The following is a 27,841-nucleotide window of genomic DNA, read 5'->3' as shown; positions in this document are numbered from 1 at the left end:
TTAAGAGAAAGAGACTTTCCCTAAAACAACAGGGTTGTTAAGACTTGCCATTAAGTCGAAAGAGTATGGCTGATGTTTAAAACACAAAACCAAGTATATATGATATATAATTTCTTTATACTTTGGTATTGTGTGTAGTCATTGCATGTATCGCCTACATTGCTGTATAGCAATTACAACTGTTAACAATATTATCATTTATATAAGTTGATACTGTACTTAAGATTAAAAAGATATAATTACACACTTGTTTAGTTAGTTTTTATTATTGCATTATTTGTTATTGTCATCTTATTTCCATAACAATACTAATAGTGCTAGCATCAACCACTCACATACTGTCTATAAATACGTTGCTTCCTCTATCCATAGATTTACGTAGGCATTGATGAATAATGGCTTAGTTGAACTAAGTAGCCTCCACTTACTTGGTGGAAGACAATTAAGAAGAAAAGATGTTGCATGTATTTGCAGTGAACACAGGTCAAATGATGACCTTTGAAGTGGATTTGACCATGGAGAGGTGGCTATTTGGTCTCTAATCTGATAAACTACAAAGCATATTGAACTTATATTTCTTACAGGATAGATGTATGTTGTAAATCGCCAACATAGTAAGATGGTTAATGCTAATATAGTTTTCATTTGTTTTTTTAATGTTTGGTTAAGATAAAAGTTAATTTAATTAACAAATTCTGTTGTTGGAAAACGCAATGATTGTTTTGTTATCCATATCACTAAACCTTGCTTTTTGTATCCAGTTAACTCAGTTTACTTCAATTGTTGTTACAGGGTCACTGACCTAAAGAGAGCTGTGGCAGACTCAAGTGAGATTGGTCCAAACAAGCAGGTGTGAACATGTGTGGTTATCTTGTTATGCTACAAAAAATAACATGATTTGGTTTTCGTCCGTTGCTCCGCAGCTGGTTATTATATGCCACTGTATGTGAAACACATGAATTTTTTGAAAACGTATGGACTGGTAGACATCATGTATATGAGCTGTCTGCCACCAAGACTATCCAAAATTTGCAGTTTGTTCATCAAGATATTAACTAATATATTTTGACAGGTGATGCTTATAAATGGAGGTCAAGCCCTTGATGATAACACGAAAGTGTATACATATGCTGCTGGCACAGAAACTAATCCCATATATGTGTTTGATAAGGCAATGATTGAAGGGTCATATGTTTCACCAAAGTCAAACTTTCGTGACAACAATGGTACTGATACCGTAGCACAGATGTATTTATTTGATTTCTAACACACCATAGCTTTCAAGCTTAATGGTAAATGTATGACAGATTTTTCCATGGAGATCCATGCTGCATTGTGTTTGCCACCTTGCTATAACACTGTTGTATCAAGGACCCAGTTGGCACTGAAAATCCATGAAGCAACTCGTCAACAAGTGGCTTCGATCCAATCACTCGTACATGATGAACACTTAATGTTTCAGGTAATCAGCACTACTTTTTGTTTGCATTTTGGTTGGTGATGAAATATTAAGCTTGGTATGTGCTCAATGTGTTTGCTGATACACACATATATTTGCTGTTTAAAAAAATGGCTTCTGACGCCTTTGTGAACATTTAGAGTAAAACATGTTCAGGCTGTTTATGAGAATTGTTTTTATTCTCTTTGTGTACATGACAATTGTCATGCAGGGCTGGCAAGCAGCAATGGCCAATCTGAGTGAAACTGTTTTTGGCTTTGAACAAAGAATTTTAACGATGAATGAGCAGTGCAGCGAAATGCTGCAGGATTTACTGAACTGCGAACAATTGTTTGAAGGGTAACAGAATTAGCTAAGAATAATCTTGCTAGAATTCTTTCGTGCAATTAAAGGCTACAATTCCACAAAATATAGCTTATAAAACAGTTTTTAACCAACAAAACATACTGTTTTGGTGGAAATTAAAGACAAGTACAAACTAATGTTGTTGATAGCTTGGAAGATGTGATTCATACTCTGGAGCAAATACCCCTACTGCCTGCACTGCTCTCTGGTTCACGTCCAGTAATTGCAGGAAGCTTAAGCCTTCGTGACTGGATAGAAAAGCAATGTCACAACATAAAACTTGACGATTTGTTAAAGGAGTGCAAACAACGCTTTATGCAAACAAACCCAGGTAAACCCAACTGTCAGTTGTCATTGACTTATTGCAGTTAAGCAGGCAATTCTACTTTATACATTTATAACTATGGTTGCCATTTTTAAACTCATTTGATATGTACAATTGCTTCCACTTATAATCTTATGATATGATTTTACTTTTCTTACAGACAAACTTAAACAGTTGCTTCAAAATTGCCACTTGGTAGCGGAACAAGTAAAGAGTGAAAAAATGCGGAAGATTACTGGAATTAATGAGAGAATGTCAGCATTGGATAGCATAATAATTGCGGCAAAGCAGCAGGTCATTGAACAAAAAGGAATTGCTCAGGTTTGAAAATCTGTAGTTCTATTTACTACAAACTCTTTAACCTGTCACTCGTGCAAAAGTTTATGCTGCTTAATTTTTGTTGCTATGTTTAGAGGCCGATCTAATGATACATTGTTCCTTGAAATGCATTTAGGGTTTCGTAAAGAATCGGGATACAGCACGAGAATTACAAGAATGTGCAATGAATCAAGATGCATTGCTAACACTCTGTGAAAGTCACAAAACTCAACTTCAAATTATGCATAACAATGGATTAGACACTCGTAAAGCAATGCTCAAGTGTGACTCTGCAAAAAAAGAACTGGCTAAGAATTTGCACACACGGCTCAAGTATTTTCAACACCTTAGGCTATTGACATTTTGAATGTTTTAAACATAACCTCATTTTTATTGTATTGTTATTTAAAGAAACTGAATAGTTGAAAGCTAAATTTGTTAACATCTAATTTTCAAATGCATTTACTTTTACTGTATCGGCTTAAGGTGTTTATCCTTGTTCTAGTGTTGCCTGTGATGGGTATAATTTGCATTTCAATTATTTTGTATTTATGCTGCAGGTGGCTATATTTTGGCCAGAAAAATATACTAAATGCAGATATTAAACTTTCAATGTTTCGAGAGCAACTGATGCAGCTGCATCAACAGACGGAATTTCTCTCACAAATCAAGAGCGTTCCAGATATTTATTTTTCACTCTTGACTGAATGTGTACGACGGAAATCGTTTCAACAAATGTTTACTCAGGTAAGGAATGCTGTATTAATTATATCCTGTCCATTTGATCAATACTGCAAGTTAAAGCTCACCATTGGTGTGATAGTGGTCAGAAGCTGTTGTAACAGCATCACGAGTGGCTAGAGATCGAGAAATATTGAAAAGAAAAACTTTCAAGACAGAAATTGGCGCCAACTTTATTCAGGTAAGACACCTCAAAGTTTACAAAGATTTGCTTTTGTCATTTTAATGAGCTTTTAGGTTTACACTTGTCTCAGGCTGATTAGTGATTCATTATAGTTTTATGGAAATGTCAAGCTTAAGCTTCATTTATTTCCTGTTCTGTCATTCAACAGAAACTCTTCCCTGGATTCTCTGATAAACCTCCATTTATTGCAAAAAGACCAGTAAGAAAATTTGATCAGGAATTACCAAACGTGTCAGACAATGATTTAAAAGCCTTGACAGACTCCTTTCCTCAATTCAAATCCCCAGATGTGAGTTGGACATATTTCATAACCACGAAGGAGGCATCATCTAAAATTGTTCGGTTGTGTTATAAAGTTACTTTATTGAAATAAGTTTATAAATAACAACTTCTTATTTTAGGACGAGGTTGATGTATTACCAGATCCAAGCCAATTGTCATGGCAACTTGTTTATTCTACCTCAACGAAGGCAACCTTACGACTGCAATCAAGTGGTGGTGCTGGCCTTACCTCACAAAATATGTCTGTGACTTCATCTATAAATTCTACCTCAATTTGTGAAGAGAGTGTTCACCAACTTAGTGAGCCCCTTTTCACCACAATGAAACCCGCAGTTGAATACTCTCCGGGTGGATTTGTGGCAACTTCAGTCAGAGACGTTCTTAATAACGAAATCCTAGACTCTGGTCAACATTCCCTAAAAAACTTCTCTCCTCCTCACCTGGCCACACCTCCTCCCGGTGATATGTTGGAGATTGGGAGTCCTGAATCTGGGGAGTTTTTCAGTGTTCAGCCCTTTCATGCTACTTCGCCCAAACTGCAGTCCTTTGTATCGATCTCTCCCCCACATAAGAGTGGATTCACATCTGAGATGTTTTCCATCCCAGAAGACAGACTTCTAAAACAGTCATCCGGGAGTTCAACCTTTTTGAAAATGCCCAGTCAGTCGCAATGTGAGTAAAGGTTATTGCATCATAACTGTGCTTATTGCAAGCTCAATAACGTCTGTAAGTTTTACTTGCCGTCTATTGTTACCTTACTCGTTTTTTTCGCAGTGACTACCAGTAGCACCAGTGATGATGAAATGTACCATTCTTTTTCCAATGAATTTGAAAAGGATAAGGTAAATAAAGGAATATCATAATCATTTCTACCTAACGTTTTTGTGTATGTTTACAAATGTAAGTTATTTGATGGAAATGTGATTTTTCACAGGTTACTGTAAGATTGAAAGAATTGGAAATGGTAAAGGAAGAACTCCAGAAGAAAATTAAGTAGGAAATTTTTCTCGTGTTTGTGTTGACTGATCAAATCATAATTTTAATACATTTATTTGTCACAGCTTTAAGAGCTACTGTGTTCTTACTTGCAGGCAATACGAGGAAGAAGTTGCCAATCTTCAGAAAAGTAGGGAAGAAATTATATCTGATTTTGAAAAGAGACTCGTTGATTCTAGAGAAGAACTGAACAACATCATTACTCAGCTGGATAACGAACAAAAAGAAAGAAAACTGGCTTGGAATAAGGAAGCAGAAATATCTAAAAAATTTGAGGTCTGATGACAGGCTGCGGTATTTATGTAATGTTTGTCATGAATATTTTCTTAATTATTCAACTTTAACTCAGCTCAGTTGACAACATTAATGTTTGACAACTTTATTATATCATACAGAGCTTAGAAGAAAAGTCCAACACAATTTCAGAAGAGAACAAAAGTTTGAAAAATGACCTGGCTTTAAAATTACAGCTTGTGAACGATCTTGATTCTGAAGTGAAGGTGCATAAGCATGCTTTTGAAATGGAAAATGCCGACGTACGAGAGCAAGCAGAGAGAGAAGTCTGGGAAATGAAACAAAGTTACCAAGCAGAGGTTGAAAATTTGAAGAAAAACTTAGAGATTCTTGATAAGAATAACAAGTTCAAAGACTCTGAGTTGAAATCCGCTGATAATCGAATACAAGAATTAGAAACTCAACTATCAGACACTGAAACTAAACTTCACAAGCTTGAAACGGCAAAGCAGGCCATGGAACAACATAAACTGGCTGAAAAAGCAGCTAAGGAGGAAGTTCAAGTTTTCCAAGCACGTGTAGCCGAAGCTGAAAGTCTCGTTGCGAAATCTGAAGAAACATCAAATAACCTTAAAGAAATTCTAGTAAAGTATGAAGTCCAGTTGGAAGCCATGCGGGAACATGACAACCTTTTGAAGAAACAGACCATTGAGTTAAGTCTGGAAAAAGATAAAAATGAAAAACTACAAAATGACTTAAAATCTGCTGAAGATGACTGCTTAAAACTTAAGGCGGAATCGAAAGCCTTAAGACAGTCGCTTGTGGAATGCGAAGCTACAATTCAAGAAAAAAGTGAAGCTCTTCAAAAGGAGCTGAATGGGCAACAAGAAAATCATGCCGAAGAGTTTGACAGGTTGAGAACAGAATTTGAAGTTCGTCTCAAACAGCTGGCAGATGCCAATAAGAGGAAAATGGATAGCGTGAAGGAGGATCATTCCCATGAACTAATTCGAATCATGGATAAGCATGAAACGGAAATGAAAGAGATTAAAAAGACAAACAGGTAAAATACCAAAATTGTTTTACAAATAGTTTGTTTTGTATAATGAGATCTTTTTATTGGATTGTCATTTTTTGTCTTATGTAATAATTGTGACCTTATGCCACACAATACTATGCACAAGTTGTATGTTATGGCAATATAGCAGCAATGGTATATACTACATAATATATGTTATACGAGTTTTCTATTTGGCAACGACTTGATCATGTAAAGCAGTGGTTGGCAAACTTTTATTAAAAAGGCCCAAATTCTCATTTCAGTAATAATTGAAGGCCCAGTAGTCCACGTTGAATGTATAAATATACATACTGCAGACACTGATAATTGGTAATTTCTATGTACTTTTCACATTTTTGCAACAGACATTACTTGTTTAAAGTTTTTTGGATTTAACTTGGATTTACTTTTTATTCTATTATGTTCTTTGTACAAGTTTGCTTGAATGAAATAACCTGCAATTAACGATTAGTTAAAATTGAAAATATACTCTCATTATTAGTATACTGCTATGACGGAGTGGTGAACCATAACTCTGCAACTATAGTTAGGTTGTACTGTATAACGGCCTTTACCAAAACGTACATCCCTTGGTGCAAGCGTGGGTTGGAATCTCAATTATTGGGTTTAAACTTTACATTCAGTTTCTAAAATTTATTGTTGTATTTATTTGTCTCATTACATTGATACTGATAAAATAAAGCTTGAAACCTCTTCCTCCTGTTTGCTAACATGTATGAACTGTTTCTCAGTCATAATGATTCTCAATGTGACATAAGAATTGCTGTCATGTCTGTGGATGGTTACTGCCAGGCAATTTGGATCCTTTTTCAGATGCTTATGGTTATTGCTGTAAATAATCATAAAAAACTAAATATTAAAAACACATCAAGAAGAGGCCTGATTGTAGTCTAATTTCAAGGGTTTGCGAAAGTGTCCCGTAAAAATTTCCTTAAAGGCCCAAAATTGGGCCCGGTGCCCACAGTTTGCTGGCCGCTGATGTAAAGTTTAAAATTACATTCTTGGATTTGTGCTGTTCAATTACCTTCAATGTACTTCATTTTTCAACTGAGAATTATTGTAGTGTAATCTTGTTAACTGAAAGCTGCAGCGACCAATTAAATTACTTTAAGTTGTATAAAGTGTAAGTGAAGAAAAGTTGATTTAACAAGCATCCTCTCTCTCTGTCGATAGGTTTTTTTCTCAACTTATTATATTGTGCAGTGAGGAACAAGACGAACTGCAAGCTGATCGACTTGAAGCAATTGTATCTGCCGAAAACATGGTTGAAGAATATAAACTTAAAATGTCTCAACAAGAAGGTAGGTAATGGTTATGAAATAACCGAATCTATTAATTTCTAACAAACATATGCTGCAAATCATATACATTAGTTGAGTAGTTATCTTATGAATTTTAATCGTTTAGTACGTTAATTAATCTACTTACTCTCCATGAAATGTCATTATTCCAGAAATATTATGTAGAAAAGCGTATTTAATTTGTTACTATCATTTTATCAGAGAGCCACAAGGATGCTGTTGACAAGCTCACTGTAGACCATCAGATGGAAAAACAGAGGTTCTGTTTGGTCATACTGTATTAATTTTTTAAGACATTTTTCTTTGTATGTCTGTCATCAACTGCAATTAGCCATATGTTTTAATGTCTTTAATGAAGTGTGTATGAATTGTTAATGAAAAAAGTTTTATATCAGTTTGTATTAAAACATTTCCTGTTTACTGACTATTTACCTTTTTAAATTATTGCTGGAAGCCAGATTCTTTACAATTCTTCTAATCTCATTTTGATTGTTTATTAGTGCTGTATTTCTCTGTTTATTATGCTTTAGCATTGGTTATTGTCAATTCATTTAAAGGTTGGAAAAAGAGCTGGAAAAGATTCTCCTGCAAAACACTGAATTAAGTGCTAAAGTTAACCGGTTCAGCATAAACCCATCCTTTGGTGAGGCGATGATGACATCATCGGCGATGTCATCATCCAATGAAGAAATGGAATCAAAACGCACAAAGGTTGATGATGAAATGATGATGTCATATAGAGCAGAGTCGAAAAAAGAGAAGCTCACTATGAAGACCTCGTTTAATAGGAGTGATGTGGAAGCGATGAAAAGAAGACAGGTAGCGTTACATGTTTTCATAGTTGGGTGTTCTGTGTTGCAATATCAATTTAAAAAAAGTTAAGTCATAAATGAAAATACCGTTAAATACAATGGAAATATAGATGAAATTTGAAAAATAACAATCATTAAAAATTAAAGTTTAACAACTTACTAGCCTACAACTACAATACATGTGAAAAAAGCTTAACTGTAGTCCACTAATTACAGGTTCTTGTTACTTCTGCATTACAACAAGTGACATTAGAAAAGAATGCTGAGATCAACCGCCTGAAACAACTCCTCGATGAGCAAAGGGCCTCGACGTCATCTATTGTTTCCAATGACGTCACGCAGTCTATGACATCATCAACGTCTGACAAAGAACGGGATAAGATAGCAATAGTGAAGTAAGTGACATTATTAAAACGCATCAATGAAGCTATCGATTAGCTGTTAGTTACCAATCAAACATTGCATCTAAAGCATGCTTATAACAGCAGTCGAGGTTTAAATTTTCAGAGGGCCCATTTCATGGAGATATCCAGGAAGTGGGGTGCTAAAGATGAAATGTTATTTTCGAGAGAAAGTTTAGAACAGAAGCCGAATTAGTGATACCAGTTAAGTCAGCATTTTCAGTCATCAGCAGTTATTCATGGTGGTGTATTTCTGAAGATGAGGCTTTGCTCACATTAAAAAGATTCTTTACGTCATTGTTTAACTTTTGTTTGAACGTTTGAAGTAAGAGGTTACATGTTTTGAGGATCCTTGTTGGTAACTACCCGCTGTTTAATATTCATTTTGTCAACTCGTGTGATTTCAAAAATGAACATATCAACGCAAAAACAAACATATAGTAACGGCATAGTAGAAACCAGAACATACATAGCAACATAACAAGAACATAGTAGTACAAGAAATATAGTAACGGCACGTGATCCCCCATCCAAAAGTAGCGGGGTTACTATATAATCTTATGGCCCTCCAATACGCTGCTCGCTACACAGTGAAGAATAACATCCAGGCTACTTAGGCTTATGTGAGCGTGTATGGAAAAATTCAAATTAAAGAACAGCTTTGGCCGTTAGAATGACACAGTGGGAGCTCGTTAACTCAAAGTTGAAGATTAAGTTACGTCAAATTGTCCCAAGTTGGAAAAATTAGTGGCAGTTACCCCGATAACGTGGTTAGTGGGTAATAAATGCTTTTTAGCGATTAATTTCTGGGCTTTTTTCCGCTAGGTTCCTTTTTGGTAGAAGTAAAACTTGTTTGATCTAAAAGCGGTATATTAAAAAAACGGTAAACAGCAGTAAAAGCGTTACTACAAACTATTTACAAAATCAAAGCGAATCGACATCATCGGATTAATTTCGACGTAACTGGTCTCAGTAGTTAGTAGTTGGAAAACACTTCGAGTTAAAGAGCTTCCAGTTATCATCGGCTGTTTACATGCATTTTCTTGGACGATTTTCCGGCACCAGCCAAATTGCTTTGAATTATTGGAAATTTCAATATAAACGAAGTCGAGTTAACTGGTTTCCACTGTAATGTATTTTGCAGTTTCAAAAAAGGCGATCTGGTGCTAGTAACATACCACCAACAATATCGCCACTATGTTGTCCTTTCATTCGGTCACACCTTGCATTTTCTTCACACTGATTCGATCAACGAACTGTCATTGGCCACCAATGGTTGGTTTGATTTTGTTATTTCGGTCATTTCACTGACAACGGCTCGTGCTAAATTTATCTTTTTTGCTTTTAGATACATCGCAAAACCCGAAAGTCTGGGTCCTAGCGAAGTTCATCGAAAAAGAATATTGCAAAGCGAGAAAGGCAACCAATCGTTTCCACGTTGAAGTTGATACCAAGTTCTATCGCGTCAAAGTCGCTGCTTACAAGTAAATCTTTTACATAACGTTTTGGTACATTTTCCTGAAAATCCAGCCTCCTGCTTATTAAAAGTTTAAAACCGAATCTTTCATCCAAAGACCTTAATAAATTGCCTGTCCAAGCGATAAGGTTTCCCGGACTGGGCTTTTAAAACGACCTCAGTGTTTAATTGTTAATTCAGCATGGTGATGGTATTTGAATCCTGGTTTGTAATTATTTCTCCTTTGCGTCAATACTTATGTCTTGCTACGCTTCTATGTTGGATCACTGTCCTGTTTTCCTGTCTCCGTTGTTTTTGTCGCTTTTGTGTACTTCTCTTATTAGTTTGATTTTTTATGTTTGTAACTGTGACGTTTGTTTCGTTGATGTCATTACTGCCCCAATGTTAATTGTCCGCACATTGTTGTTATCCAATTAGACAACGATCTGCGGATTATGAGGGTCGTGCAAGTGTTTACGCCACAGCCCCATTTTCACCTTACTTGCAAGGACTTTAGCTTAGTTGTATTAAACAACAAGTTAGTTTTATAGCGTGACAAATTTCATCAAAGAAATGAATACATCAAAGATAAGGCATGTTCTGAACGATAACGTTTGTACTTATTGGAAAAGAATTAATTTCATTTTATTGAAAATATTCATTTCGTTTAAAAGTTTTTCACCGTCGCCTATGTGTTTTATGCTTCTTGGACTTCAATAACTGCATTTTAAGCGATAGCGCAACTTCTTGTGTGAGCCTGCCTAAACCTAAATTTAAGGAGCTTTGGGCTTTTGTGCTTCTCTATAAACTAGGTATAGGTGTGTGTCCTTTTTTGTAACTGTTGTTTTGTAAACCGTTTTTGACTTTCTAATCATTTGCAATCGTACAAGACCGGCTTTGCACGCACACCACCGTACCAAGTCCTGTTCACAATTGAAACTCGCGTGAAGATCAATTTCTGCGTTTTGGAATAAAAATAACAACAGCACTACACAAGTTAACTTTCTGTTTTAGGCCACTTAAGAAATTGGTTTTGGCATCTATTAATCAAAACCGTTCGCTTGCTTAGGCTTATCTTGTTGAGTTAAAAGTTAGGTGAAACCATGATACAACGCGGTTGGTCGAGCATAGATAAACAAATGTACACGACAAGTAAGCAATGTATTTGTTTTCAAAGAAAAAAATCCGTACAGTTAGGTAAAAAATCAAAATTCTAGGAACTGAGGGCACAAAGCATGATCTTACGCGCGCCAAATATCACGCTCAAGCGGGTGTGACACAATCAAGCGCCTCCTTCAGCAATTTCGTGAGGCTCTTGTTTTCGTTTACACCCTTGCGAAATTCCGCCCAAGACACTTGACCTATTGAAAATAATAACAAAATTTAGCGGGTTTAACTTGATTACAGAACAGTTTTTGTTTATACCAACCATCATTATTTTTATCCAGGGTTAGAATTAATTCTTCTGCCAACATTGCCGGAAATTTTGTTCTGCAGAGCGCCAGCATTGCCTGCCAAAAGCGTTTTATGTAAAATTATAAGCTTGTAAAGCTACAACACCCTACGGCCTACACAATACCTAACATTAAGCCAGCTATGTCCGACCCGCGGGCCGCATGGGACCCTTTTGAAGGTTTTGTGTGACTATGGTGTTGGTATCGTTGTATTATATGGAAAGTTTATGTGTACGAAATATGAATGAAAATGTGTCGTTGATTAATTATTATTTGATCCATGTACAAATTACTTGAGCGTCATAACGTAGGTTATTGTGCGTGTTGTTAGTACTGTGTTTCTGTGGTTAGGTGGTGGCAATGTGCGGCCCGAATTGAATTAGTGACGTTTTTGGCCCACTAAGGTATTTCGGTTGGGCATAGCTGAATTAAGCCAAAACTTAAATCTTATTCTGCACTTTTGCTTGTGACTTTAAAGCAAGTTACAGTGCGCTAACATACAAATTCCTTTCAACTACGTATAGGGTTTTGCATTAACACAATACATACATCCGAGCTACACAACATTTCGGAAACACTTTATCTGCAGTTTTAATGAACCAAATTCATTAAATATTTATTTTGAAATCCCATAACTGGGAATGTTTTGCTACTTTACGGCATAATGTCAAACAATGACGATACGCCACAAATGCGTTGCCTTCATTCAGCAAACATGTTGTGTAACGTTTAATTCGTTTCGAAACTTGAGGCAGAAGATAATGGCTGAACTGTAAGATTTTAGGGCTAAAAGCAGTTTGCAATGCAGAGAATTTGGAAGAATAAGCACAGCATGTCAATACAACGTTGACCCATGACAAAACAACATACGAACACAACATTTAAATGCTTGCTTGTCGCCGGTACGGGACCACACAGACGCTATTTGAGACGTTGAGCGATTGTGAGTGTTAATACAGTAGCAATTGTCCATAAACAAATTTCAATAAACTTTTGAATTGCTCGTTAGGCTGACTAATCTAATCAGTAATTACATAATTAATTGTCCTTTGACTACCAGATACATACCGCGATAATTTCGTTTAATTCCGATTGGCTGATGAAACCATTGCCATCGACGTCGTAAATTTTGAATGCCCAGAAAAGCTTTTCATCAAATGTTCCCTTGAGAGTTAGCGAGAGTCCAATAATGAACTCACGAAAATTGAGAACACCTGAAAGCAGTTTCCAGCGTCTTTATAAAGTTAAACAAGACTCATTGTCAGACGAGACTCATTCTTAGCTAATTAGTTATACCGTCTTTGTTGACATCAAACGTCCGAAATACGTGATCGGCGAACTGACTTGGGTCGCTTTCTGGAAAGAGGTTTCTGAACATTTTTACGAATTCCGACTTTGATAAATGCCCTTTGGGTGCGTCCTGGAACAGATATGAAAGTAAAGTTACCAAACCGTTTGTAATTTTACTCATTTGTCTTAAAACATATACCGGATATAAGCTTACCCCCTGGAGTATAATAAGAAATCTGTAAAATGGTGAAATACACATATAGTCTGCATCGGCACAAAGCACATGAACTGCATCTGCAGCCATTGTCGGCCTATAACGAATTTTAGCACATTTCTCTCTGCAGTAAATACGTTCATGAATAAACAATATTTATCAAATATTGATGAAGTGAAGCGCATCTTTGTGAAAACAGAAAAGCCGTCTTTTCTTGATGTGTTTTCAATCACAAATGGTTATTTATACGCAAAACCCTGGCGATATTCCATATACCTGCCAGCATGTTACTTACCGTATCCGTCTTCTGAAACTATAAGTTATGTATTTACAATTGTAAGTCTATATGTGTACAAGTACAAATAAGCTTATTTGTGTATAACTGGAGCCAGTACGTTGCTAACGCGTTCATGAGGTGCTGAAGTTGAGGTTTTTAAGCAAGGTTGCTCGTCATTGCAGGTTTAAAAGAATGTAAATGTACGGTAATACTTTTGGTACAAAACAGTTTTTATAACTGCAACCCATAATATTTTCAATCATGCTATTTGTTTCATGCTTGGTACGTATAGGGCCCTCGGATATATATTGCGGCAATTAAGAACACACTATGGAGCTATACAACAATAAAATACCGCTTTCACTTTTCAGGTCAACTTATTTCGTAGATCGTAACTAGAGCAAAGATATTTTGAAACACTTTCAAAGCTTACCTTTTGAAACTCCTGGTACCATTGGTTTAGTTCCTTATCATTAAAATCCGTCATTCGCATCAAATCTTCTACTGCTTTCGGCTTTAGCGTACCGTTAGTTTGTCCCATTTTGTGGTGTGCGTTAAACAGATGATCGAAGTATGTTAACAAAATATAACAACTCTTGAGGTTTGTTCAATGCAGCTTTGATAAAGACTTTTCTGTTTTTCTGAGCCACCTATTATATTAAATCTATTCGTCGAGTAAGTATGCCTTCTGGCAAATTTATAATAAAGTTCACCTATCAATTGCCTACTCACAGCAACGAGAAGTCGCAGCACAGCAGAATGTGAGCAGTGAGCCTTCTATCACTTAGAACCGTCACGCTTGGCCAACATCGCTTTTCAACTTCTCTTTTCTAACACTCATGAAATATTCCCATAGTTTCCAGGAAATACTAGCCAAATTGAATGAACCGCAAGGAACATGGACGCTTTGGACAGGCTTTCCAGTGGCGGATTAAGGGGATGGCTGACAAAGCTGCGGCCAGGGTCCCCAGATTTTTGAAGGGCCCGATAACGCGTTGGAAAACAAGTACTTATAACGACAGGTATGATTTAATTTTGGTGTCTGTCGTTTTTTGATGATAAAGTATGTTTTTATTAAACACTACGTCTTTGTGTATTCATTAAGAAAATTTAACGTCGGGCATTTTCTTTTATTTCTCTGTGAAGGGGCTTCTGGCTCAATTTAAGCCATGGACCCCACCCAGTCTCACTCCACCTCTGGGGCTTTTGTTCATCGTTTGGTACGAATTTCGATAGCTGAAGGGCTTACTTAAGCTTTTTTATTTGGTATGCAAAAAGTCGATTTAAGCGGTTTAGGGTTTAGCTAACGTAGATTAAAACGAAGATTTAGATTAGATTATGCTACTATACATTGCAAATTTAACAAGAAATTATGAAAAAATACTATAGCCTACTAAAAAACGATTTTTCCGGTGAAAAAGTGACAGGCTAAAGTTTACTTGCTAAACTTTTTGCACAAACACTAAGTAAAATTGGCCATAATTTTGTCAAATGAAGTTGAGAACATTGAACGAACGGTCTGTCGAGTGTCGTTTTGGCACCACTGGTCAAAGACTGACAGTGCGCCCTCTAGTCTACCCTGGATCTTGGTCTATTCATCCACCCACTTCCATTTGTTATTTTCAATTCAAGATTCCCAGTTTCTTGGAGATCTTTGAAGTCGCCTTTGTTGCTCGCGTAGATGCAGTTCAATCCTTGCGCAAGCAAAACGATAAAATACCGGCTAAAAAGGTATAACATCTGAGATTTTGTAGTCAGACTGAGAGCAACTCTGGAAGATCCTCGCACACTACTTAGATAAGGCAGAAACAATGGAAAAGTTCGAATACTATCTTGGTATAGACGGAGGACGACAGAGCATACCTGCTGAAGATATATCGGCCCATATATTCCTAACTGTGTCAAGTGTAACAAAATGTTCACGAAGGTAATCTTCAACAGACTATTTCGACGAACAACAACCAAAAGAACAAACCAGATTTTGGCAGGACTACAATGCCATAGAGGCATAGACCACATTTCTATTCTAACACAAATACAGTGATTTATAGTCGAACGAAAAAGTTGAGGTTACCGTTGTTCATCCAGGTCATTATAGATTACGAGAAAGCCCTCCACAGTGTCGAGATTACCGCACACTGTTGAACACGCTGTAATAAGGCAAGCATTCGAGGTGCAATATATCGAACCATTCAAGGATGCATAATTCTGGCTGTACCACAGACGTGCCATTGATGTCATCACTGGTATAAAAGTAAAAGTCGAAAAAGGAGTAAAACAACTCAACTTGGTGTGTAAGAAAAATACAAACAGTATTAGCATATTTTATTTCTAGTTTTGCCATACGCAGAGTTCAGTCAAGTACAAACGCAACGCTCTGCTAAGCAGTAAAAATTGGCTTATGGCATGTCATAATATATAGATCATTGTTTATTGATTTCTTTCTAAAAAGTATTGTGTATTAAATTGGCGTTAACATGAAACCACTATTGTGATATTTCTTGTCTTAGACGCATCATTAGAAATTATTAGCTAATAGAAAGTAGAAGCAATTAAAAATTCCAGTGAAAAAGATATTCAAAATACACCAATGCGTTCATACACATCAACACAAAGCACCAGGAAGGATTCCTGGATGCAGCAATTTACAATGATCAGGACCTGTTCGTATGAAAAGTCCAACGTAATACAATGAAAACAATGTAAAATTCCATTTCGTAATTAATTAATTACAAAAATGATCCCATTTCTGAGGGGTTTACAGATCGCAAAAACAACGTTAAATACTGAACGCAGCCACTACATTCAGTCTATACATGAATATGAAATACACTTATGGCCATCCTGATAAAGGATAAACCCGATATAAAACAACAATAAAAATGTATAGGCTATTTCAGTCGCCACGTGCGTACGTTAGAGCAGGGCTTCTCAAACTATGGGTCGCGACCCCAAATGGGGTCGCGTAATGAAATTTTGGGGTCGTAATTTTAGTCTAGTGCCGGTAGGTTGTAGTCTTGCCATGATGTCAATCTGAAGTGGCCAAGTTTTTCAAAAAATCACATGGAAATGACTGCATTTTAGGGCCGTTATGTAAGCGGTCCTTGATGACTTTACAACCAGCCCGGCCTGTGCACATGGAAAAAGGCTATTAAATATTTTTATTGTCATGTTAATAGGCTATCCATTTCCAAGAAATGTGTTTTTGACGGATTGACCGCAACCGTTGGTGTGAAATGTCGAACGATAAAATATAACCAATCGTAACAATTGATGCATTGTTACGCTATCATTGCTGTAACGTGCTGACCAAAAGTAACCTTACCGCTCGCATTACGATTTCAGAGTAGCCTAGTAACTAGTTTCTGAAGGAACCTAGGCTAAAGTTTAAAGCAGTTACAAGATTAATTTAGTATGGATCAGTGGTTAGGCTTCGTAGATTCATGTGGTAACAATGGAAGCACAAAGAAAACAATAGATAAGTCAGAAAGAAAAAGAAAATATAATGACTCATTTTTGCAATAATGGATTTACTTGTAGTTATGAAGATGGAATAGATATATTAATATATAATATATATTATCATATATTATATTAATAAATTATTGATATCCTAATTAACCCTAGTCTTAATAGACAAAAGAACTAACCCCGTTTTAATGTCATTAACGTGAATGTCCCCATAATGGGGTCGCATAGAAATATCTTTTTCAAAATGGGGTCGCAGAACAAAAAAGTTTGAGAAGCCCTGCGTTAGAGCATCAACGTTGCAAAGAATAAATCATGATGGCGTACATCAATTAAACAGACGTATAGTACTTGCAAAAATACAAAAAGAAACAATAGAAAAATAATGATATAACTCGGGGGTATGTAATTAAATAAATCACCTTAAAGGTAGGTGAGTAATTAAGCCAATACTATGCTCATAGATTGTAAGATAATTCACCGGTATTATTGTTCATCGTTTCTTCATTGTATTCTAACTGGTTACGTTGATGTTAAAAAAATTCTAAAAGTATCATGTCAAGTCATAGAGCACGGCGATAAGTATTTCGTCGTCCTCAAGTGGTGCGAAGGATTAGAAAAGTGAACGATAAGCGGCGGTTTGTCGTTATTTCGTGACCGTAACAACCGTTTTATCCAGAAATTCAACCAGCCGTTTGTCTCTTTTTACTCCTTTAACAAACTCAGACACGGATATGTAACCTGTAAGAAAAGCTGAAAAGCTGAAACTTTTGTCATTCCCGCCGGCATAAGTAGCTATAGTAATACCCTAAGAAAATAGTAAATATGATCACATTAAGTTTTATATGTGGAATTTTGCGTAGTAAAGTCTCGTTACTTATAGATCTTAGTTTTTCTAATTTATGTGGTTGTCAGCAACAATTGCAGATGTTACATATTTAAGTTATATATGCATAAAAATAGTAAAAAAAAAGTATACAGTAGATGACCTATTTGGCATTTAAGTTCAGTATTGTCTTAGAATATCTCACCATCCCCATTGGCGTCTAAGCCTTCAAAAGCTTCGTTTCCAAACCTTAATTGTTCCGATTCAGTAATTCCATTTATGGCATAAATAGCCTGATAATTTGAAAAGCAGCATTATCATTTTCAAGGTCACCAAACAACAACAACAACTAAACCGAGGCAAATTGTATACGGGCTTGCGTTAGACTTTTAGCAGACTTCAACTCTTACCCGCATAATTTCATTCATTTCGTCAAGTGTGATTGTCCCATCTTGATTGACGTCATATACGTTAAAGGTCCAAGTTAGTTTTTCGTCGGGAGTTCCCCTTGTGGTGACCGATAATCCACAGACAAATTCTTTAAAATTCACTTTACCTAAAAATAGACACAAAAGGTCAAAATATAATAAGGAGGAACAACGAATGCTGTGCATGTTAATAAATTTCAAGAATTTCTTTTATGCAACATATATTCCTACGTTTTTATAACTAACGTTCTTCGTTGACGAAAAACATCCAATACGGCAAAGATTAAGAAAAAACACATGGGAAATGTGAAAAGGTTTTCAGTGTTTTTCTCGTTTGATTTATTGACATGAGGTAATAAAACAGTCGTAAGACCTGTTAAAGATCACTGTTGCATTTCATTAGCAGCCAGTGTGATGATTCGAACGCTAAAAATGTGTCACTCTATCTTTTTGCTAGCTTGTACCGACTAATTATCTGACATAGAAATCGCTTTAATTTTTTTTTTGTTTGCGTAAAAATTATCCCGAACAGAAAACCAAATAAATTTATAGCAGCATATCAACAAATTTTGCGTTTAATGACCACTAATGAAACACTGACACTCTGATAACATGAATTATTCTTCTAATGGCTGACTTCATCAAATACTTTAATTAAATTATCGAGCTTCCCAAGGGAAGCTCTCGTTCAAGTTCAACAATGCGAGATGAGCGGCGAAAAGATCGAATTTTAAACAGAAACAGAACAGCATGCCAATTAACGTAGCTCATTTAAATCTATTAGCGAACGCTATGCTACTGTGCAAAGCCCTTTAAGGCCTAAAACAGTCCGAATAAAGCGAAAAAATTTACTGAAATTTTTACTACCACTTTGGCGGCTTGCACAAAAACCAAAATTCATATGCTTCAGGCAAAGCTACTGACGAATTTCCGAGCTTTGCTTTCCACCTAAAGACATAGTTATTTGTAAAACATTATAGCGTATGACAAATCAGGAAACCAAAATGCACCTTCCGGAAAAGTATATTATAATTAAGATTATTGGTAAATACAATTGCTTTAGGCTGATCCAATTAAAACCAGTGTCAAATTCTAACCGCTGTAACCGCAATCTATGGTAATTCGTTTGTCGGAAGGATCGTCTCAACTTCATGACAGTGCCCCACAAGCAATGTCACTTAGGATAAAGTTAATCAGCAGAGAACACTCCCTGGACAGTTACAAAAAAGAGCGACATGGAGAGAAAGCAGATGAGAGTGATTTTTCGTCATGACAGAAAACTCGTAGACAAAAACCGCAAAGAATGGCACGGCGAAAGATTTTCTAAACTTCATGAAAGCGGTTTTCGTTAAGTCTATCGATTTTGTCTATAATGAACATTGATTCCATTTCAAGGTGAATAGAATTTCGATTAAAAAATAGGAACCACTTCCATTCTTGGGATAACCCTTTTGTGCGCTAGAATTAAGTCGTTTGATTGATACAGCGACGGTTGCGATTCCTTGAAAACTGTATTTCCTGGCATATGACGGAATATCCTATAACTTATATGTTCGTAATGTTAATTTTAGAAGTTTGCTTTCAAATTAACATACTGTACATCCTAGTGCGCGAATGTAAACAATAAGAATGCGAAACAAAGCTTGTGAAGAGGCGAAACCGGCGTGAAGTGAGTTGCCTGGTCACTAATTGAATATCTGTGGATACCATTATTTAAGAAGAATTAGATGACCAAATATCTATGTAGCATGTAACCAACTTCATCTGCAAACAAGTAGCTGAATAAGAAATCACATGACAGTTAGCCAAAGTCATGTTTTGGATAAGAAACCAGGAAACTGGTAGAGGCGAATAACATATGTTTCGATGTCTTTGTTGTTCGAACTGCACCAAGACAGAGGCAAATGTGTTTCTTTTTTCGGAGAAGACGGATAACAGTTAGTCATGTATATCTCTAAGCTGTCAAACATCACTGTTAAAACAAAAAAACAAATAACCAAGCATACTTTTTAAACCGGCTCTTATCCCCGAAATTATTAACCAAGTCTTGCAATACATTCAAATTTGGCAGACGCTATATAGTATATAGCATCGTAGCTGATAGTAGAAGGTCCACCAGGCGATACTAATAGTAACAATAACTGATAACTCACTCATGTAGCTCCCAATAAGCATGACATTACGTACATCAACATGAACAAATATTCAATATCTTAATGAAATATTAGTTTCACAGCGCGAATCCAAACACAGAACCACTCTATTTACGTCGGAAGTATCACGAAAAAGAAACGCAGTTAAATCAGCCAAAGTATATACAAAAATAGTGTATACGCAAGTAAACGAAGTTTACGTTATTTGCTGACGTGATTCACTTGGCTGATGGCACTTGCGTGCGATTAACAATGATGGCTTGCATTAGCCAAAAATAACCCGTCTTAATATCCGTGACGCTTCGTAATTTAAAACCGGTGTCGTTCCGTTCGAGGAGTTAAGTTCGTGCGTACGGTCTAAATTTAACGACGCCTTTAATGGTTGCTGGGTCGGCTATTGCAGGGTAGCTAGGCCTATCCTAAATTTGTTTAAATGTGCAACTATGCAAAACATTCACCGGACGGTTACCATTATCTGAATTGTTTCTGATTTATGCGATAATTCATAAACGTGCATATAGGATGGTCAATAATACTAAACCTGTTTACATATCCACTACCAGAACATTAATACAATTACTTACCGGCTTTGTGTACCTTAGCAAAGTATCGTATTAACAAGTTGGCAGTGCCGGTGAAAATATGCAAAATAGTATTGATTTTCAAGCGTAAAAATTAAGCAAAAAAGCATTTGTACGATTTGCACAACCTTGATGCAGTCAAAATGCCGTCAGCTAGTAACTACTCCACATAATCGACTTTATAAGCCACAATGGACTGGGCCACATTTCCAGCAGAGCCTTAAAAACATAGTTTCCCGGCGAAAAACACGATATAACTAAAGATAAAGTCACAGCCACCACAAAAACGGCCATATGTATCGACTCAAAATAACACCATCCTATATATGCGTGTGGTCTGAAAAGCTTGCGGTTATAGATACCTGGCAGACCTAAAACAGCTATGTATAGCTAAATCATGCCAATTCATGTTAAATACTGTACAGTATTTTAAATAGTTTGTGCATGTGATGTGCTTTGCTTTTTGGATGATGATTCGCCAATAAAACAATGGCATCAAAACAAAAATAGTATAACGTGCTAATTAAAGCTATTTGTGCTTGCAAGCGCAACTGAAACAATTTTAAAACTGATAGTGCGTAATGGATATGTCTGCAATGCTAGTGGTGGACTGGTGACGTTCTGCTGTGCACATTTTAACGTTGTTCATTCAACTGAGCGAAAAGTTACAAGTTGGATGAAAAAAATGAGCATGTTTACAAACCCTGGCGCAATTTTGCTATTTATGATACCTAGAACCTCTGTTTAAGCGCCAAGTATAATTTATTAGTGGTTGACTGGATTGCAAAGGACCCCTAAAAACCCAATTGCAATAAAGCTAACGTCAGATTAAGCAAGTACAGTAGTAATAAAATCAAATGCAGTAGCATTAAACCCGTCATAATTGATGTCTAAATCAAGTCGATAAAAAAATGAAACTTCTAATCAAGCAACATTTAGTCCTACTTTGGTCATGGCCGCTTAGGTAACTCCTTTCTTTGGTCGCAAGGGTGGCGTTTTGATGTAAACGACGCACAAAAAGTTACTATTTGTTGCTTTCATTAAACATATTTCGAACATTTTTTCTTATTAAATGCCCTCTGCGCCCATTCACGTTTACGCATTTAGTAAAGCAGGAGTCTAGAAATGAAGGGAATAAAAAGGGGCAATTTTATGGGGGGGTCAGAAGTCTGTGAGTCATATTTTGCAACCATGCACGCAACATTTATAACAAATGTTGCAGATAGTTCAAGTAGTATTTATTGTAGGCCCATAGACTAAATTTAAACAAAGGGAATGATAAGATCGACGTGTTTCAGTGTTCACTTTGGCAGCTTTCTTTAATCTCTCTATTTTTTCCGCATTGCTTTGCCATGTGCTTTTGTCAGTTGCAACTGGTTTCCATAGTGAGTTATTATATAAGTTCACTTGAGAGACCAGCAGCCTAGTTTTGCACTTTCGTCAAAAATGTACTCCTTGTCAGCTTAAAGCAGGTTTGAATTGTGTCTCACTGTATATTAATAAACAAATATATCGCTTATTATTCATTATGATAGAACGCAATGTCATGAGCGAGAACCTACTAGTACTGCATGCCACAGAAGTCAAAGTGAAAATTCCCCAATCAAGTCACAAAAGATCAGGCAGCTTTGTGCAAGCAAGCAAGCATCTAGCGTCAAAGAAAATTGCTTATAGCTTTTATAAACAGCAAATGGCACCAGATAACAAGTAAATCGTACTGATTATATTTCCTTCTAAAAAAAGACCGGGCTTAGGGTTCTCTTACCGTACTATGTCCTCTCAACATTTAAATTTTGAAAATAGATTTTCCTTGATAGGCCTACTGTGGTTTATAGTATTCAACGTGATTTTAGACGGAACCGATTGACGTATTGCGTGCGTGCGTCGACAGAACTATGAGTCGTGAAACCTGTATTTTACGTAGTTCTTGTGCGCCGGATGCGTCCAAAAATATCCATGTCTTTCTTGCCAGTATGTGGGTGTGATAACGTAAACAGCAGATGCAAATGCGTGCAACGTTCGCGCATGCTGTTGACAGAATGGTACGAGCAGTCATAGACCTAAAAACACCGTCCATATCTTACCGTCTCCATTGAAATCGAAAGTTCTAAACAGGTGATCGACGAATTTCTTGTTCTTGTCGTTGCAGAAAAAGTGCTCGTAAAAGTCTTCGAATTGCTGGCGATCCATTTGCCCCGACGTCGACTCCTCAACAAATTCAAATTATTCTCATTTCAAATAATTTTGCAAGTTTGTGTTACGTGATGTCACGGGTTAATTTTTGTACAAACGAACACAGGCTTAACAAAATTTATTTCGGATGTACAAATAAATACACTATAAAGAAGCACGAGCAATCGTACGCATGGGAATAGAAGCAGCACCTGCTTGATGTATCACGTTTCCTTCCTATGGTACGTGATTTAGATGTGATTTTATTTAACTGTACACTCACCTTCATAAAGTTATCATAGATCTGTCTGAGTTCATCGGGAGTTAGGTTTGTTAAAATCCGCAGATCCTCTTCGCTGATGTCTCCGTTTCCAAATGCTTTGCTTTTTTCCGCTCCCATACTGAAAGCGACTTCCAACCACCAAACTGAAACCTTAATACTTGCCTGAATGGCGCGTATACAAACTTAGCAGAAGTTACACAATCTTAGCTGCAGGTATGAAGAAGAAACTCGGGATCAAACTGCAACTAAAGAGAGAAACCAAATGTAGCCTACTTCCACTTTTATGGCTCTGCCTCATCCAAGACTGCTCTCGCCTTACTGTCGACAAGTACAATTACCCTTCTGTCCTTACATGAACTGCAATCTTTTGAAGTCATAAAATTCTACAGCCGCGTACAAATAACCGCCAAAACTCCGTACTAACGTATGCTTTTCTATCCAATGCATTAACAAGAATGACAAGGGCCTAACGCTTTACGATCTAGCTAATGTCAAGCAGCCCAAATATGATTGGGTCGGCTATAAAGCTCCTACAAAAAGTATAAATGTCGAAATTCATTGCTAAATTATTTGAAAAAATGACATTCATTGATTAATTGCAGAAAACGCACGCTAGCTGAAATCATGCACTTAATCGTTCACCCCCATACAGTAAAATGATAAACGTTCGTCGAAAAGTAACTCAAGTCTTTACAGTACTGAAAAGCTTACTGCATGCAAATAGATTTGCAATAGGCCGGAAACATTCCTTCCAAAGGTAGGCCCAAATCTCCCGTTATTTGCGGATATGGCAACACTCGATCAATGCCGCTTTCCATAACCCATTAAAAATTTATTTCAGTTTGCATCTTAAGTACTTGCCATAGTATACTGTCTATCCTGGTAGAATATTTCTGCGTATGTTTTTTCAAAATGAATGACCAATGTTTTTCTGATTCATTGGTAGCATTACGCTATATGCGCGCTTTTAAGTGACTCAATCCATATTATACCAGACTATATTAGCACGTAACACAACACGTTTTGCAAGAACTGAACGCTATGTGTCTAGCGTTGCGTTATTTATAGTAGATGTGAAGACATCTTGTGCATAGGCTGGCGCGCACGTACAGGCCTATTGCAACCGCAATTGGCGTGACACGACTACGTCAGATTACGGCAAATGCGGCTTTTTAAATAGTTTTACACAAAGTGGTATGTGAATACAGTAGTGCTTTCCTTGATTATTTTGTCTTAGTTTAGCTATTTCGTAACTCATGCGTTACTTTATTTCCAAAATATCTTAATCTTCCACATTGGTTTATCCTTCTTCACACTCATAACGCCCTTTCACGAACGACGCATGTTACAAGACACCTAAAGCTATTCCCGCTTCTCGTTAAAGGATCCTACTGGGTATCATATACGTTTTATTTAGTGTCGCACGCTCTATCCCTAACCTAAACGTGTATGCGCGCTGTAAAAATATATCTAACCTCTGTTATTCTAACTGAGATATTTTCTCTTTTCAACAAAAAAAAGCAACCGTGACAAAAACACGTTTAAAGCCATGATAACCGAGAACAACGTTTTGTGGTTGGACAACCAGCCTGCACTTTTCTGCTCGAACTCTTTTGACTTTCATCAAGGAATTATTACTAAAAGCTGAAGTTTTTCAGAAGTAAATTCTGTACGTAACAATGACAAATTACCTATAAAGACTTTTCTGAAATTCTTCGTCTAGCACAAGACTTTCCTCGGCTTCAGTGATAAAAAATAATATTTAAGATTAAGGCGACGTGTATAGACTATAATTACACAAATTGCGTTTCAGGTTTCTTGGTAATGCTAAATAGCCTAAGAACTGTTTGCCTTTTTGTCTTATATAGCCTATACCTCCACAAAAAAATCTTCACACCACCTTGTTCAAAGTCATGGACTGGGCAAGTTACTCAACCTCATAGCTAAAGTAAAAATAAGGCATTTTTTCTGAATTGAACATGTAGGTTGTGAGCCTCTATATGTTGTCTTCTGACGAAAAAGGTGACTTGCCCAAGGGACAGTAATACTGTAGTCTATTATTTGCATTCTTCATTACATTCTATCAGGCTTCCTAGACCTGTAAGAATGACCAAAAGACAGCTTTGGGTCGCACTTAAACTACTTCAGTAGTCATGCAATAGATTCCCTACGAAACACAATTTATATGCCTACTTAAGAATTCAATGAGTCAAGTTCCACTGAAACGAAATTGCTGGTTAGTCCTCTTACGGATATGCTAGTCACAAGTTTATGCATCAGGTAGAATTCAGCCTTTGTCGCTCAATTTAGTCAGAAGAAGTTACTTTTTAATACGATTTGAGCCGTGACGTAGCTTGAAACAACTACCAGTTTGTCCTGGAATAAATGCCACCTATAGCGCCTTCAATGTGTTACCTCAAACGTAAACGATCAGCTGCCCTTCGTCGGCTTTAATAGTATGTCATATAATGGGAAATTTTGAATTTCACTGAGACTTTCACTCCAAGCTCAAGATGCCTCGATTCACTCTGCGATTATTGCTGACTTCGGCGTGGTAGCGTAAGCCTATTGTAACTCTTGCAACCATACAGTCCCGCCGATGCTTGTAAAAGTAAACTAACTAAGCAGCTGCAACGATTTCATATGGGCCTACTTAGTCGATGATATATTTCTATAGTGATTTTATTAAAATTTGAAAAAGGTCTATGACTGAATTCATTTTTAAGCTTTAATATAAATACATATAGTTACATATATGGCTTGTATTTAGGCTATTGGTTGTTTCTCAAGCTTACATTTATCTTACCAAGCACAAGTAGTTCAGTACTCCCGTAATAAACGGTAATTTGAAAAATTTAGGCCTATAGCCTTTTTTATTTAAGTGTTCTTGGAATGAAATAAACACCAATAAGCGATAAATATACAGTAGCAGTAATATACCACTATAGCATAAAAATGGCGAAACCCAATTAAAAATGCAAATTATGAGCATTGCAGCCAAGCACCCCATTTGCTGTAACGAAATCTTACTTTGCTTTTTTGGCGAAGATTTCCCTTGTTTTTCAACACCGTATGTTTAACACCTCTATCCATGGATGATTGACAATTGTTATACTTGGCACTATAAATAGTAAACACACTATTAGCAGGTAGCAATTTACAAGTGGAAAAAAACATTGTCGGTTCAGGAATACCCAACAGAAGGCCTATAAGTTGTTATATTGAAGGCTGTAAGGCCATGTCAAGCGTACTGCAGTCCATTTTCATAAGTCTTTCCAAAACAATATCAATAAATAATTTAATTATTAATGAACACTGAATAAACATACTTATAGTAGCCAACAGTTTCGATACTACTTCACAAAAAAACGCATAACTCGGACTCTATCACTTAAAATGCGAACAACGATTGCTTAGTTCAGTGATTCCCAAACTGTGTGTCGCCATAAATTCTCAGGTGTGCCGCGAATCTTTTTAGAATTTTGGAAAAGAAATGCATAAATATTTAAAATAAGGCATGCAGACAAGCATATGCGACTTAAAAGCGCTCTAACTGCTTCAATAGCTGATAGATAAGCACATGTCCATCCAATAAGCACATCCATCGCATTAGCAGGTGAAAATAAAATTTTTTAAAGCAACTTTTCTTCTCTTGTGTGCCGCGAGCGTTTTATAATTTTTCTAGTGTGCCACAAGCTTAAAAAGTTTGGCAACCACTGGCTTAGATAATTAATTAATGTATAGATTTAAGGTTAAATTTAGTTTGAAACGAGCACAGTCTTGTTTCGATTGTTTAGCTTCAATGCGGTATAAATCTTTCCACGTTGCCTCGGATATGTGATGTCCTAGTTCTCTTTCCCATTTATTTGTACATAATATTGATAGTTGTTGTTGCATTTTGCTGAAGAGTATATTTGTAACTACGTATATGTTTTAATGTTTCACGGTTGAGTATATACGAAGCATTGTTATAGAGATCCTAATGCGCTTTCAAAGCTGCTATTTTGTCGTAAACTTTTGTCCCAGAATCCAAAAATGCGGATTTAATTTTGGCGTATTCAACAAATGGTTGTTTGTTTGGTACAATGTTATCGTCGATCATAAGCTGATGAAAATTGTAATTATCGCCGTTTGTGTCGATGAGTTGGTAGTAATCTGTAATACCTTTACGAGCCATAGTGGGTACGTAACATCACTTCTTTTTGTATTTAGCAAGTTTATTGAAACATAACGGTTTAAATGTAAGCCATACGCTCACTTCAGATCTCAAGGAGCGTAGCGATATAACAATTTTAGGCAACTTCGTTCCCATATTAACCGTAGATGGTAGAAGATATGAAAGCAACGGGTCTCCATGAAAAGGATTCTTCAAGTTCTTTTCACATTACAATTTTTTTTCTTTTCTTTAATCAACAATAAAGGTATAACACTATGCAGTAAATAAACAGCAGTATAAAAATATGGCGAAACACAATTAAAAAATGTAAATCAAACGCATGGCAGGCAAGACCCCCATTAACTTTAATGAAACCTTAATTTGTTTTGTTTTTTTTGTTGAACATCTTTCCGATTTTTCTGTATCGTTTACCATATGTTCAAAGAGCTTTATAAATGGTTTAGAGTTGTTCAAGTCTGCGCGATAAATACTTAAGCGCGCTACTAGCAGCAAGCAGTTTGCGAGTCTAAAAAAGATTGTCAATTCATGGTTGTTGAACTGTAAATTGTTATACCGAAGGCTGTGAGGCCATCTCAAGCGTATT

At 36.4% G+C, this 27,841-nt stretch overlaps 3 protein-coding genes across 6 annotated transcripts; 1 reads left to right on the top strand and 2 right to left on the bottom strand.

Moving 5' to 3' along the window:
• The first annotated feature begins 353 nt into the window (after positions 1-353).
• Positions 354-10,923, top strand: LOC143448435 (uncharacterized). Of its 3 annotated transcripts, none has more exons than XM_076948192.1 (22): positions 354-523; positions 793-850; positions 1,073-1,226; positions 1,308-1,462; positions 1,671-1,798; positions 1,954-2,135; positions 2,290-2,450; positions 2,584-2,780; positions 3,008-3,194; positions 3,271-3,369; positions 3,521-3,661; positions 3,774-4,326; positions 4,429-4,496; positions 4,589-4,647; positions 4,746-4,926; positions 5,046-5,947; positions 7,169-7,266; positions 7,468-7,525; positions 7,824-8,085; positions 8,295-8,473; positions 9,624-9,754; positions 9,828-10,923. In XM_076948192.1, the coding sequence occupies exons 1-22, from the start codon at positions 456-458 to the stop codon at positions 9,965-9,967; spliced, it is 4,161 nt and encodes a 1,386-aa protein (XP_076804307.1). In that variant the 5' UTR covers positions 354-455; the 3' UTR covers positions 9,968-10,923. The 3 variants fall into 3 exon arrangements, with proteins under 3 accessions (XP_076804307.1, XP_076804309.1, XP_076804308.1); XM_076948194.1 differs by lacking the exon at positions 9,828-10,923 and adding an exon at positions 8,586-8,683; XM_076948193.1 differs by lacking the exon at positions 9,624-9,754.
• A 219-nt stretch (positions 10,924-11,142) lies between these two features.
• Positions 11,143-13,941, bottom strand: LOC143448437 (hippocalcin-like protein 1). The gene is made up of 5 exons (XM_076948195.1): positions 13,604-13,941; positions 12,686-12,809; positions 12,458-12,603; positions 11,365-11,446; positions 11,143-11,296 (listed from the first exon to the last, which is right to left on the bottom strand). The coding sequence occupies exons 1-5, from the start codon at positions 13,709-13,711 to the stop codon at positions 11,199-11,201; spliced, it is 558 nt and encodes a 185-aa protein (XP_076804310.1). The 5' UTR covers positions 13,712-13,941; the 3' UTR covers positions 11,143-11,198.
• Positions 13,942-15,478: 1,537 nt separating this feature from the next.
• LOC143449684 (neurocalcin-like) lies at positions 15,479-23,319 on the bottom strand. 2 transcript variants are annotated; one of them, XM_076949982.1, is made up of 5 exons: positions 23,082-23,319; positions 22,711-22,834; positions 17,875-18,020; positions 17,670-17,757; positions 15,479-17,379 (listed from the first exon to the last, which is right to left on the bottom strand). In XM_076949982.1, the coding sequence occupies exons 1-5, from the start codon at positions 23,196-23,198 to the stop codon at positions 17,285-17,287; spliced, it is 570 nt and encodes a 189-aa protein (XP_076806097.1). In that variant the 5' UTR covers positions 23,199-23,319; the 3' UTR covers positions 15,479-17,284. The 2 variants fall into 2 exon arrangements, with proteins under 2 accessions (XP_076806097.1, XP_076806098.1); XM_076949983.1 differs by having other exon boundaries at positions 22,711-22,831.
• Positions 23,320-27,841: the final 4,522 nt, after the last annotated feature.

The sequence above is a fragment of the Clavelina lepadiformis genome, chromosome 3 (genome assembly GCF_947623445.1).
Source record: "Clavelina lepadiformis chromosome 3, kaClaLepa1.1, whole genome shotgun sequence".
Classification (NCBI taxonomy): domain Eukaryota; kingdom Metazoa; phylum Chordata; class Ascidiacea; order Aplousobranchia; family Clavelinidae; genus Clavelina; species Clavelina lepadiformis.
The sequence above is the reverse complement of the archived record's forward strand: the minus strand, read 5'-3'. Positions and strand labels throughout refer to the sequence as shown.

Excerpts from the sequence above, each read along its gene's own strand:
- LOC143448435 (XM_076948192.1), top strand. The coding sequence starts at position 456 with ATGTTGCATGTATTTGCAGTGAACACAGGTCAAATGATGACCTTTGAA. Across the intron at positions 5,948-7,168 it reads GAGATTAAAAAGACAAACAG|TGAGGAACAAGACGAACTGC; the intron begins GTAAAATACCAA and ends TATATTGTGCAG. Across the intron at positions 8,086-8,294 it reads AAGCGATGAAAAGAAGACAG|GTTCTTGTTACTTCTGCATT; the intron begins GTAGCGTTACAT and ends CACTAATTACAG.
- LOC143448437 (XM_076948195.1), bottom strand. The coding sequence starts at position 13,711 with ATGGGACAAACTAACGGTACGCTAAAGCCGAAAGCAGTAGAAGATTTG. Across the intron at positions 12,810-13,603 it reads GGTACCAGGAGTTTCAAAAG|GACGCACCCAAAGGGCATTT; the intron begins GTAAGCTTTGAA and ends TATCTGTTCCAG. Across the intron at positions 11,447-12,457 it reads AATTAAACGAAATTATCGCG|GCAATGCTGGCGCTCTGCAG; the intron begins GTATGTATCTGG and ends CGCTTTTGGCAG.
- LOC143449684 (XM_076949982.1), bottom strand. The coding sequence starts at position 23,198 with ATGGGAGCGGAAAAAAGCAAAGCATTTGGAAACGGAGACATCAGCGAA. Across the intron at positions 22,835-23,081 it reads TCTATGATAACTTTATGAAG|GAGTCGACGTCGGGGCAAAT; the intron begins GTGAGTGTACAG and ends GAATTTGTTGAG. Across the intron at positions 17,380-17,669 it reads CTTAGACGCCAATGGGGATG|GTTACATATCCGTGTCTGAG; the intron begins GTGAGATATTCT and ends CTTTTCTTACAG.